At 40.0% G+C, this 13,400-nt stretch overlaps 1 protein-coding gene across 4 annotated transcripts in view; it reads left to right on the forward strand.

Annotated features, from left to right (window-relative positions):
• The window catches only part of UMODL1 (uromodulin like 1), a 74,059-nt gene that overhangs the window by 28,951 nt on the left and 31,708 nt on the right, over positions 1-13,400 (forward strand). For 3 of the 4 annotated variants that reach the window (XM_081004416.1, XM_081004418.1, XM_081004419.1), the window contains one exon: positions 10,832-11,074. In XM_081004416.1, the coding sequence (XP_080860542.1) occupies positions 10,832-11,074 (243 nt within the window). Of the gene's footprint in view, positions 1-7,241; positions 7,913-10,831; positions 11,075-13,400 lie in introns of those variants that run through there. The other variant, XM_081004417.1, reaches the window with a different exon arrangement.

Below are 13,400 nucleotides of genomic sequence, written 5' to 3' on the forward strand. Positions count from 1 at the left end.
GGGGTGGGATTGCCAAAGTCATTTTCTCCAGAATCCTGACCCCTTTCCACCACCATTTTATTTATTTATTCCCATGCTTGTAAAGCTAGATGTGCACAATTTAACTGTGCATAAATTGCTATATATTAAAACCAAGAGGAAAGAGAAATACATTAAAAGCATCCCACCCACTTCTAAAGGCTACACATAGTTAAAGGCCAACTTTGAAAGTTTTTGTCTGTCGCCTGAAGACAAATGATGGTACCAGGCAGTCCTCCCTGGGGAGAGCATTTCACAAGCATGGAGTCACTGCAAAAAATGCCCATTCTTGTATGGTTGCCCTCTGGACCTCTTGTAGAGGAGGCACATGAAGAAGGGCCTCAGATGATGATCACCGAGTCCAGGTCGGTTCATAGGGAGAAGCGGTCCTCGAGGTATAGCTGTCCTGAGCCATTTAAGGCTTTATAGGTCAAAACCAGCACTTTGAACTGGCTCCAGAAATTAACTGGGAATCAATGTGGTTGGGCCATGGTTGATGTCATTTGCTCAAACTGTATTGCCCCCGTGAGCAATTCTGCACCTTCTGAATTCTGTACCAGCCACTGAATTCTGTGCCAGCTGAAGTTTCTGAACTGTCATCAGACATTCTCACATATAATGTGCTGTGATCTAACCTAAAGGTTAGATTTTCTGGCTCTCTCTCCCCCCACCCCACCCTGTCAAGCCCATACAGTGGTACCTCAGGTTACATACGCTTCAGGTTACATACGCTTCAGGTTAAAGACTCCGCTAACCCTCAGGTTAAGAACTTTGCTTCAGGATGAGAACAGAAATCGTGCTCTGGCTGTGCAGCGGCAGCAGGAGGCCCCATTAGCTAAAGTGGTGCTTCAGGTTAAGAACAGTTTCAGGTTAAGAACAGAATTAAGTACCGTACTTAACCCGAGGTACCACTGTATTGCCTATTACAACAATGTCTCACACTATAACCAGGGGAACTCACTGAAACAGTTCCTGTACCTCTTCTGTGGGTGCCATTGCCAGTATAAGAGAAAAGGGGGGCATTCATGGGGAGTTTCAGCCCTTCCTTTTCTGTATGTTCTTTTGTTACCCATGAAAATCTTTTAATAAAAACATTTTTAAAAACCTTAACCACTTGTTCTCACTAGCCTAGCTACTGTACTGGAAGGCAGTTAACACACCACCTAGGAGGACACTCTCTTGCTCGCTCGCTCGCTCGCTCGCTCTGTCTCTCACACACAAACACCACAAGCCAAAAGCACTATAATGTACTTACAGTTGTTTACATATTGCATTTATTTTTTATTGTTTAGCCATTACAAAATACTAAAAACAAATTGAGACTTAGAGACTGTCTTCCATCTGTAACACATTAACTTGGTGGACATCTGGGTAGATATACATAGAATTATGGCAGAGTATTTCAAAGATGGATGAAATCCAAAGAAAATTAGCTATGTTGCAAATTTATTGAAGTAAAATTGATCTGGACACATACAATCCTGTTGATTCAAACGGGATTTGCTGTACAATCTGAAAATGCTTAATACTGAATTCAGTGGAACTGCTTCTGAGTAAGGTCTACCAAACTTCCTTTGGTTTATGTCTATTTTTTGTAATATACTGAACTATCAAAACCCTCCTGAAGTACAAATTCTAAAATTTCAAAGCAAAAATTCCATTTTATTTTTTAAAAAACAGTGTTCATACCATAAGTGTAGAGAAGTCAAACACACACCCTGAAAAAAGTCAATGAAAATGGTAATTGTAAACATTTTTTCTTCATTAGTATAGTAGTTATGTACAGCTGTTATTTTCCTGTTAACAAGGCTTTAGGGATTAGGTTTCTTGGCAGGACTTGCAGTATAGTAATGGAACACCATTTCTCTTGATTGTAGTGTATAAAAGGTTTGTGCATATAACATTCAGAAGGTTTTAAAGAGAAAACCTTAGGCTTATTTTGTGTGTGTCCTCAAAATGTAAAAAACCCGAAACTGCTCCCTGCCAATAGAAAGCTAACATATCATGGATAAAGATTTTATTCTAGCATTCTCTCTGCTCATAGAAAGTTAAAACATTACGAAGAAGTCTGAGCTAAGAACCAAACCAGACGTGATGTGGGATATCTGTAGAAAGGTTTTCTCATGGTTGGTTTATTGTTAAAGCGGTGGGGGGCGGGAATCGGGACCTCAGCACAGGAGAGGAGTTTAACCTTTTCTTCTGCCATTTTTCTGATCTAAATTATCTCACCAAAATGCTATTTGTGTCATGCGGATTTAGCAGACTTTCTTTTTTCTTTTTGGAGGTTGGGGGAGAGGAGGAGGGATATAATCAGGGCTGGCCTGAAATGTTTTGCTGCCTGTTCCACAAATGGATTGGTAGGTGATGATGAGACAGCATATTCCGCTGTGGCTGAGGGCAGCAGGCTAGCTTAGAGGGAGTGAAGGATAGCACAACTCTGTCCTTCAACCTCACCAAAATTTGCTTCCCGCTCCACCTGCCCCCTGCCCACTCAAATAATGCAGTGCGGTAGCTGCAATGCCAGCATGTGTTTCATGAGCACAGCAACACATGGGCGATACTTTCTGGAGTGCATGGCTTGGGCTGTTTGCCTCTCTGCTGACCTGGTCAAGTGCCTTTCCTAAACGCACTGTTGGCAATACATTGCAGAAAAACAGCCCAGGTCAACAAGAAACAAGCACCTTTGCCTCTAGGGCACCGCAGCTCAGCAGGATGGGAATAGTGCAACTGGGGAACCCTCAGCGGAGGCTTCCACCTCTGCCTATTGGTAGGGCTGGTGCTGGGACTGCATAGTTTCAGTCAGAAAAAGGGTGGTGGCAGCAAGGGACTGGATTAAACCTCCCCCTCACATTGCCGTCTCAGTCTGATTCTCCTTAGCATGCATGTCTGTTTTGACCTTAAGAGCAAAAACATAAGATATTGATAAAGAGGACCTCCTGCATCAAACTTAAATTGACCCTAAAAACCTTTCCTCTGGCAGGTTTTCATGCACACAATTTTTTTTCTATACCGGGGAGATGTTAAATGTATTATTTCCCTACTTCCAATGAGGTGTATAGCACATAATATATTTGACTCAGTCCTTAAAGTCTGTTTTGAAGTGGTTGTAGGCTTGGAGCTGTTCACAAACAGTTGACTCTTTTTTTAATATCACTTTGTAGTTTCAGTTATGATGGGATGGCCTAAACATCTTTCAAGACCTGGTGGCTTTCATTGTAAAAAACTTCTTTTAGCATGTTATTTAAGCCCGAAAGGGTGAGATGTCTGGTGAATAACAGTCATACAAATGAGCTGTCAGCCAATTTGACAGAATCTGCTCTGTATCTGATGTGTTGCACAGGTGAAAGAATTTTATTTATGTAGATTTTTATCTTTATCATTCTTGACCACAGGGTGGGTTACAAACATTTGCAAACATTGCATTTCACCGGAGGAGAAGATAAAACGAAAGTTCCAGTTAGTTACATTTCTTAAAACCAATAGCTGCTATGAAATCACAGTATTTAAAAGCGGGGGGGGGGGGGGGGAACGGGACGGGTGGACTTGGAGCTGATGGCAAAAAGATTAAACCATTACTGCAAACCCCACAAGTGCCCCTATTTTCCAGGGACAGCCCCAGATTTACAGAAGCCATCCCTGTTTCTGATTTGATCCCGGAATGTCCTGCTTTTCCTATTTTCATGGGAGAAATGTTGAAGGGTATGGAGTTATGTGACTCCCAAGCCAAGGAGATAAGTAACTATATAACCTTTAGAAGATATCTGAAGGCAGCCCTGTAGGTATAGCTACGATTTTAAATGTTTCATGTTTTATTATGTATTTATATATAATAAATATATTTATTATATATAAATACATGGCTGGGGCAGCCTAGTCAGATGGGCAGGGTATAAATAATAACATTATTATTATTATTATTATTGAATAGGATGTCCCAAATTTCATCAGATAAATTTTGGAGGGTATGTTAGTGCCAGCTAGACTTCCAAAAGGAGGACATTCCACTTTCAAGGTGTCACCACTAAGAATATCCGTTCTCCTATCTATATATCTCAGCACTACAAAATTATGAATAGATTAGAAGGAAGCACATACTGTTTGATGCACCCCGGGGTGGATAAAGTTAACAACTTTCTTCTCCCTAAAGTTTGAATGAATTTAGGTAAAAAATCGAGGTATATTTAGATAATGGACGCTTACCCCATTCTTGTGTGGGTGTATAAAGCCTGTGTAGAACTCTGAAACAAAGGCTGTCAGTAGCTGAAAATACTGTTGAATTTTCTTAATCCCTTTTAGCAACTACAAAATCCTATATTTCCTTATAGGTTAAATTTCCTTGAAGTAGTTGCTATTGATGTTGACAAGATTCAAGCTTAGCTTCTGGTGAATGCAAATTTATTGTCTTATACTTAACTATATTTGTAAACCTGTCAGTTTTGTGGCTGCTACTTTGCTTTATTCAGCAGTATTAGCAACTGAGCCAAAATAAATCATAATTTTAAAAAAGGACTTGTAATGAACACAGGATATGAATTGCCTGCGGGATCTGCCCCTGATAGTTCACAAACTGTAATTTATCATTTAGCTCTTTGCAAGTGACTCACCCACATGAGAAAAATAAAACTATTCAGATTCAGTTGTCGGTGTCACACTGCCTTTGGGTATTTACACATATAAAACAAAAAAATACTGGGTTGTGTTTTTTACGGATATAAAAAAACCCCATAGTAAATGGACACTTTATAAATATACTAATTTGAAAGCACATATATGTTTGATTTTGTTTTTATAATCATTATGTAACATGTTTTACTTGAATGCAAAAGTATGGAAAGGATAAACAAGTTAATAAGGTGCTATGGGAGCTGTGCAGGTTATGGCTTGTTAAAGTCAGAGCCTTGAGTTACATGCGCAGAAGAAGATGCAAGGTCATTTAGAGAAGGTCATGTCTTCTCAGTGTCCAACATTACAGATGCTTCCATTGATTTACATTTCCACTGCTTCTCACTATCTCCAGTTATCCATACCTCCCGCCCTCCCTGCCAAACACATGCACATCATAGGCCAGCAATTATACTACAAACAAACTTTGGATATTGATCTTAATAGGAACTAGCAAATAAGAGAGTTTTGTTTAAAACAAGGCTTATAACTTATTAGGATAGGTGTAATAGTTTGTAGAAGTGAGGAGATATGCAGATAAATATCCTTAAGATGGTAGCTGTGCTGTCTTTACACATACTCAAAATTATTTTCAGATCAGCTTAATGAACTAATGCAGTTATGGGCCATGTGTTAAGCATGAAGGCTAGATAACAAGCAGCTAGAGAGTGCAAGGACAGGCAGTTGCTCTTCCAAAACAGATGAACTCATCCCTCTCCATCTATTTGCTTCATAATGATAGAATCTGCCTAACACATTTGGAGCTAGCTAGGGGTAATATGACAGTACAGTTCAGACTCACTGATGAAAAAAATATATTATTTGGGTACCTGAACCAGGGATGCCCCATCTTCTTAAGACTGTTGGACAGTGGGCAGTGGTGAGGTGTGATATGCCTTAGAACCCAGCTACTGGCTTCCAGGAGGGAGGTTCTGTGATGGAGTGAGATGGCACAAGCAGGATACATGAAATGAGAATGAGTTTGCTGTATTGTTTTTGGTCTGAGCGCTGATTCTGAATGGGTTGTCCATTAATACTACTCATTTCAGAACATTCTTTTCTTTTACGTTCTGTAGTCTCCTACAGCACAACAGAACAGGATGATGTACAGCAACATTCAGTTCTTCAACAGCTGATACCATTTAATTGAATGGACAAGTTCCTGTTATTTTAGTATCAACATTTCAGTTTTAGTACAACAAATCCACCTTACACCACCTTTCACTTCAAGAAGAAAAAGTATTATTCCCTGCTACTCTGGGTACTTCCAAATGGCTTTTATTTTTCCTTTTCTGGTGGGGGTGGGTGGGTAGGTGTGCAGCCAGGGATCTGACACCTGCAAGCCATATTGGGTCTGTTTTAATCCTCAGTAATTCCAATCAGGATGGTCTAGAGGAGATCAGAGAGGTGGGTTTGTCCAGAGAGTGGTGCAAATATAAAACAAAGCAACCAACGCTTACAACTTTGTATCTTCAAGTTTTGTTTTGTTTTTTACAGTCAGTGTTACCAGCAAATAATGGTCAGTAACAAACCACACAGCCAATAAACAAGAAGCTGCTTTAGGGATGAATTTCATTTTACTTTGTATTCAAATAAATGTACATAAAGAAATGAAGCAGAGGGAAGAAATTAGAAATGGTTGGGACAATTGAATTTAGGGAATGGAAGGAAAGGTTCAAATATTTTGGGTATCATGATAAGGAATCTGAGGTGTGAATTGAGCAGAATGTAACAGATTTTTAGAAAATTAAGACAAAAGTAAAAGACTACCAACCATATCCAAGAAGTAAAAAATGCCCCAAAGGGTAGGAAAATCCCCCATCTGACAAATTATGCAAAAGGGTGTTGAAAATATTTTCTGTTGTCTAAAATGGCTGGCAAATCTATTTTGAGTCCTTCACTGAAAACCTCTTTTGACTTGTTTCCACGGCACTGAAACATTCACTATAGTAACCGTAGCCAGGGGGGAATCGTATCCTCAGGGGATATGAAAGCTCCTCTTAAAGGTAAATGGAAACATTGCTTAATCAAATTCATTTATCTTTTGATTGAGACCACTTGCAGCACAGAATTTGAACATGCATATAATGCTGCAAATAATCCTACAAGGAAAACCAAAATACTTTGTTCCCAAGAAAACTCATGTGCATGCTGTAGAAGTTAAAATGAAAGGTAGATAAGGCTAAGAAAACCAAACAGGGACTGGTGCTGCATATGAACTCCTGTCTATAACAGGCGTTCTCATCTTATTGCCACACAACCTTGATGTCCTACCAGGTCTAACTTCAAACAGCTCTGCTAAAAGTCCTCTTTTCCATTTAATCACACACAGTGTGCTATTTTTGAGCTGTAATTCAGATGATACTGTTGAGGTGGTCTTTCTTTTTGTGCTTTTATCCACAAAGACATTTGCAGCATGTTTCACATTCTTCCCTTGCTCATTCCACACTTCCCTAATCTCGGGGAGCAGATTACAGTACAAAATCTGCTCCCTGAGATTAGGTAGAACAAAGGAGGTGGCACAGAGAGAGGAGAATGAGAGAGAGAGAGAGAGAAGGGACTGGCTCTGCCAACATGCACCCCCCAGAGATTACCTCCCTCCTAAAGGAGTGGGGCCCTCAAGGGCACACAGGTTCCCCATGATGAAACATGATGGTGGTTTCACCCTCTGACTCTTAACTACTCCTGTTCTCCCCTAAAGAAGTCTCTTCCCTCTGCCCAGTTCAATCTAGACTACACCCCAGCTTCCATTGTTTCTCTCACAAAGGGTTGGAGCTACCCTCTAATCCTGCTGACCCCCCACCCCACGCTATACTCATGTACTTGTTTTTAAGACCAGTCGACTTCCGTGGAAGCTGGCTACAAATAAGTGAGGTTTAATCAGGGTGTTATTCCGCAAGCGACTACATCAGGTTGCTGAGGACCAGGATTAGTAATTGAGATGCAAGCATTCCGTGGGGAAAGCGTTAATGAACCTCCACAGGCAAGGCGCTGCCTAGATTCTCTCTGTTCTGAGGCCAATCGCTTTACCTGTACACTAAGGAGAAAAACGAAGGCAATTCTGCTTTATTTCCTAAAATCTGGATGTAAAACCAACTGCTATTTTGTTCCCTGGGAACAATGATATTGCAAAAAACGATGAGGACCTTTAATTCAGTGGCTAGGATCCTTGCTGTGTCCGTCTTCATTCTGTGTACCACTACAGGGCAGAGAACAGTTAACACCTTTACAGGCAAGTAGCAAAACACTTTACTGATACCTACGTAGTTTCACGTTTAATTTTAATTTGGACATGGCACTGAACATTGCTCTTCAAAAATCTACTTTTACCTCAGGGACCATTTATTTTCAGGACAACTCTTGTGATTCATCCTAGCTCATTGGCGATTATGGATTTAAAATTCTCAGGAGTGCTTGGTGTCTTTTGGATATAGGATTCTGGGTGGCAAGTGATGCAGCTTTTTATCATGAAGCACCTTAAAAAAGATGCGAACTAGGGTCATTATGCTATGTAAACTATAGACCAGAGAAACTGCCTCTGCAGAATTCTCTGAGAATTTGTGGATGTGGAGGTTTTTCAGCTTTGTTTCTAGCTCTGGAATCCTGTGATCCCGTTCTCGATTGGGGCGGTGGTGAGGTTAGCTTAGTAAGCAAGACTGGCTAGATCAGTTGTGGAGAGGCTTTCAACAAGAGATGTGATGGATGGGAATGAAGGATGTTGCGCCTGCAAATGTTTGTGCTGACCTTTGTTTTTAAAACAGTTGGTTGATGGGTCAGAACCATGAAAGGACCCAGAATACAGTCCTCATGGGAACACCATGCTGTTTAGCCTAATCATGGGTAGGAACAATAAGACTATGTAGCTCTTCCGTTACCACTGTATTCAGATCAATATTTAAACATTGGTTTAATTTCTTATTGACCCTTATCATCTAGGCTGGGCTATGATTTCTGAATAATTAGAAATATTTGCTCTTCTAAAAGTCTATCCTTAAAAGCTGAAAGCTTTTGCAGAGAGCTGCATTCTGAATGAATTAAAACCAGTAAAACCAACTAAAATTTTAAGGTATCTGAAGAAGTGTGAATGCACACGAAAGCTTATACCCAGAACAAAGATAGTTGGTCTCTAAGGTGCTACTGGACAATTTTTAATTTTTTGAAATTTATTTCGACTGCGTCAGACCAACATGGCTACCTACCTGAATTTAAAACCAGTAGTTTCATTACAGGGGTAGCCACTATGAATCCTATAACATTGTAGCCTGTGCGGTGGTGGTGGTGATTGTGTAATCAGTATCATTGGTTCAGAATGTCAAGATTTTGAGAAAGAAAACCGAAGCTACACGCTTCTCCCTCTCCCATCCATGCTGCTGTTCTATACGGCTATTGAATAACACTGTGCCCTCAGTTGCTATTTGCTGCAGGAGGCCTGACTTATCTCATTATTCTTAATTTGTCCCAACATTAAAAAGTGAAGGGGACTTTGAATCCTCTGTTAGTGTGCATAACTTTATTCCCAGACATTCTGCAGTAGCTTTCCAAATATTGAATTTTGCAGAAACATATTCATAACAGAATGACAAAGGAGAAAAGAAAAACAGGCTGATAGGGAAAAAGAAGGGTAAAAATGTGTTGGCATCACCCCAAAGGGGTGGACTTCTTTCACATGCCACATTTCCACTGGTTACCTGCCACAGTATATATATCATGTGTTATTTAACAAATTAAGTATGCCATGTGTAATTTACTTTACCTGCTGTCTTCACACATTGTTAGCAGTTTTAGTCTACTGAATATATTTTTTACCCAAGAACAATACTGCAAGACTGTAAGACATTTGATTCACATAACCTTTGTCACAGACGCCAATGCATGTAGTTAATCAATATTTCCAAGAATCATGATATATTCCTGTTGCAAATAATCTGTGTTACAAACTTGGAAGTTTTCTGCTTTTGCTAGTTGACAGGATAGCACTTTAATTTTCAGAAATATGTTTGCTTGCACAGGTGAAAAAGTACTGCCAAGGTGATAATAAGTCCATAATAAGTAATCACCTTCTTATGGTCATACTGGAAATTTCAGCTTGTAGCTGGTTAAAAGAATCCATCCAACAGAATACATTTTAATTAGTTTAATGGCAGTCTAATTCTTGTGTTTGGAAGCTATGGAGCAGTAAATGCTAATTTGTAAACATTTTCTGAATTGTCCCTAGCAACCCGACACAGGGGAATTGTCATTCTCTGAGTACTGAACTCTATACTCTGAACTCTAGGCTGTAGGACGGGTGGGATAGATTTTGAATAAATATAACAACAACAACAACAACAACACAATACATAATAAAACAGGATTTTAGCAAATGTATAGGATTGCTGATCACACTTGGATTTCCTCCCAATCTTCCTGATTGATGTACACATAGTTGCAAAGAGATCCGGTTTTGCTATAGACTTGGCAATTTAATAATAATAATAATAATAATAATGATAATAATAATAATAATTATACCCCACCCATCTGGCGGGGGGTAGTTCCCAACAGAATATCTACTACTACTACTACTACTACTACTAATAATAATAATAAAGTGACAAAACATCAAACATTAAAAACTTCCCTAAGTTTCCCTGCTTAGCATTAGACATAGAATACCACTTCATTCAAGGAAAGCAAGTTGAAAGAAAATTTACTCTTCCTTCAAAAACATGAAATAGAACTCAATAAAGCTTTTAAAATGTTTAAAGTTACTTCTATCTTTACAGTAATTCTTGCAGTTGTTGTTTATCGGCCTGGCTGTCTTTCTTCTAGATCTCCAGATTACCAAAATCTTTTCAATTTTTTGTTAGAGGACATGAAAAAATAGATTAGACCTAGACATACACATTATTACAGTAAATCAACTGAAATTCAATGGTTCTACTTTAAGCATGATGGGAAAGCTGGATCCAACCTAATCTGTTTGAACACACACACACACACACACACACACACACACACACACCACACACACCCCCCCCAAAACAAAAACAAAACAGTGGCTGGTCACCTGCAGTTGTTCCCAAGTACATTGATAGGTGAGTGCTTTTGAAAAATCACCTATTGTGTCACTAATTCCTATATCACTCTGTCTGTCTTTCTCTCTCTCTAGAGAAAGGTCTCTCCTTGCTCAGCTACCATTTATGCAATTATACTATAGACAAAAATGTAAACAAAATGGTTGCCTATCGAAAGTCGTATGAAAAGGAAACACTATGCGGAGGGTGGATTCCATGGAGGACTTGCACCAAAACCTATTACAACGAAGAATATCATCCTGTCACCGTCCCAGAGAGTATGAATCTGACAGATTGTTGCAGTGGGTATGAGCAAGTTGGTCTCTACTGTGCCTTATGTAAGTATTCCATGAAAAATGAAAATTAGAAGAACTGCAAAAATACAACACTAGAATGCCTCCAGATGCAGCTTTGAGTCAACTCACTCCAACCTGGGCATGTGGGCTTTCAACACAGTGGGACATGAGACAAGTTAGCTTTGTACACACTTAACTTATACCAGAACTGTGACTTTTGTATATAGGCTCTCTTTATGCTGCTGTGTGTCAGCCATAGTAATCATTACAGTTTATATGTGTCATGAGGGAAGCTGTTGGGGCCCAAAGCTTGCTCTTGGGTGAACTATCAGCGCATAGGTAATCTTCATGCTCAGGCTGTGTATGAACAAGTCTCAACGAAACCTGTGGGTTTCAGCTATTTTAAGGGGAAGTGTTCACAGGTCAGATCAATTATTAAATTATTACTGCTCTGGCAGCTGAGGTTCAAATAGATCTGTATAAAACAGCATGCCATTTGTATCTAAACTCTGCTTTAGTCGAAAAGGCATAGTAAAGATAACCTGCTTTCAGATTAGGCTGCGGACATTTTGTTGTTACCTGCTTGATGATCATATCCAAAAGATGTGTTGCATTTTGTATGTCTCGTATAACACTCACTCACTTCTGTTATCACTGAGCTCATATTAACTCAAAGGTCTTTTTAAAAAGTATCATCATCATCACCATTAATGGTTTTTATTTAGTTTTAAATGGGGTGCTTTTTTGGGGGGGGGGGGTACTTAACAAAAATGCACGCCTAAGCAGCAACACAAAGCAGAACATATTCTGTAGGAACAAAATTTCCATTAGCCTGAATAAGGAAGCGCTGTATCTCAATCTGCCCTTCCATCAAAATAATCTATCAAGGAAAAGGAAGTAGAATATTTTATATGAAATGTTAGCACATCCCTGCCTTAGCATCTATGAAGGCAAAATAAATTAAGAGAACCATTCTGAGGCCGGCCTCTAAAATAGTAAAGGTAAAGGGACCTCTGACCATTAGGTCCAGTCGTGGCCGACTCTGGGGTTGTGGCGCTCATCTTGCTTTATTGGCCAAGGGAGCCGGCGTACAGCTTCTGGGTCATGTGGCCAGCATGACTAAGCCGCTTCTGGCGAACCAGAGCAGCGCACGGAAATGCTGTTTACCTTCCCACCAGAGCGGTACCTATTTATCTACTTGCACTTTGACGTGCTTTCGAACTGCTAGGTTGGCAGGAGCAGGGACCGAGCAACGGGAGCTCACCCCGTCATGGGGATTCGAACCACCGTCCTTCTGATCGGCAAGTCCTAGGCTCTGTGGTTTAACCCACAGCGCCACCCGCATCCCTCACCTCTAAAATAGTAATGGGTAAACTCCCAAGCTCAGTTTAGAATGGTCTTGGTGATTCCAAGTTTTCTTGAAAAGTGATCTGGGGGAAAAGAAGAAGAAGAAGAAGGGGGAAGGAGGAAAGCGATCTGGGGAAATTTCCTTTATTTTGCAGGAGTCTAATCTCCATTTGTAACACTGGTGCAGACACTCTTGTGTTTCTGCAAACATATATGTGTATTGTCATATTGTTCCCTGGGAACGGAAGTTTCCAGCACTTGTGATGGTGGACAGCTGCTTGAAAACTGAACTGCTTCCCCCTCAAACAATTGCACTTGGGAACATGAGAATGTTGTGGACAATAAAACATTGTTTTGTTTGGTAGAAACAAATTGATCCAAATAAAGAAAATGTTTATCAAATAAATGGAAGCTTAGTAAGGTGGTCTGGTCACATAGTTTACAGCAGTTGGCCAGTGAGATTAGGGGCTTGGCAATAAAAATAAAATGCATTTTGTGAATCTGCCTACAAAGAATATGCTGTTTTTGTTAATGTCATTTCATAGTAAGCAAAAGAGCTGCAGTCATGTGCAGCAATAACTATTGCAAAGGTGCCTACAAAGCAGCTGGGCTTGTGTAGTCCATTGAATGCTGACTGTACGTGTGCAAAATCTTTTCTAGCTGGAGAAGAGCATCTGAGAGAAATGCTGGCTGAGTCATAAGATAGCTCAGCATTACAAGCTTAACAAAATTATATTCTGAGTCACAGAATTGTAGGGTTATCTAGTCCAACCCTCAAATCAGACAATTAAGAACTTCAGTGACATGAGCTTCTACTCTAAATGTGGGCAGGCACCTAGACAGAAGTTGCCCTAGGGTCCTGGTGGAGCAGAAGCTCTTCTTGCAGTTAGGTTAAAGAAGCTTTCTAAATTCTGAATTTCTTACTCATTAGGGCTGTCCCATTAAGCCTCAGCAGCGCGTGTTTCATTTGTCTCCTTCAGACCGTTCTTTCTAGACCTCAGAGCCTTAGTCACAGCTTCTG

This window comes from Podarcis pityusensis (genome assembly GCF_964106645.2).
Source record: "Podarcis pityusensis genome assembly, chromosome: 4".
NCBI lineage: Eukaryota > Metazoa > Chordata > Lepidosauria > Squamata > Lacertidae > Podarcis > Podarcis pityusensis.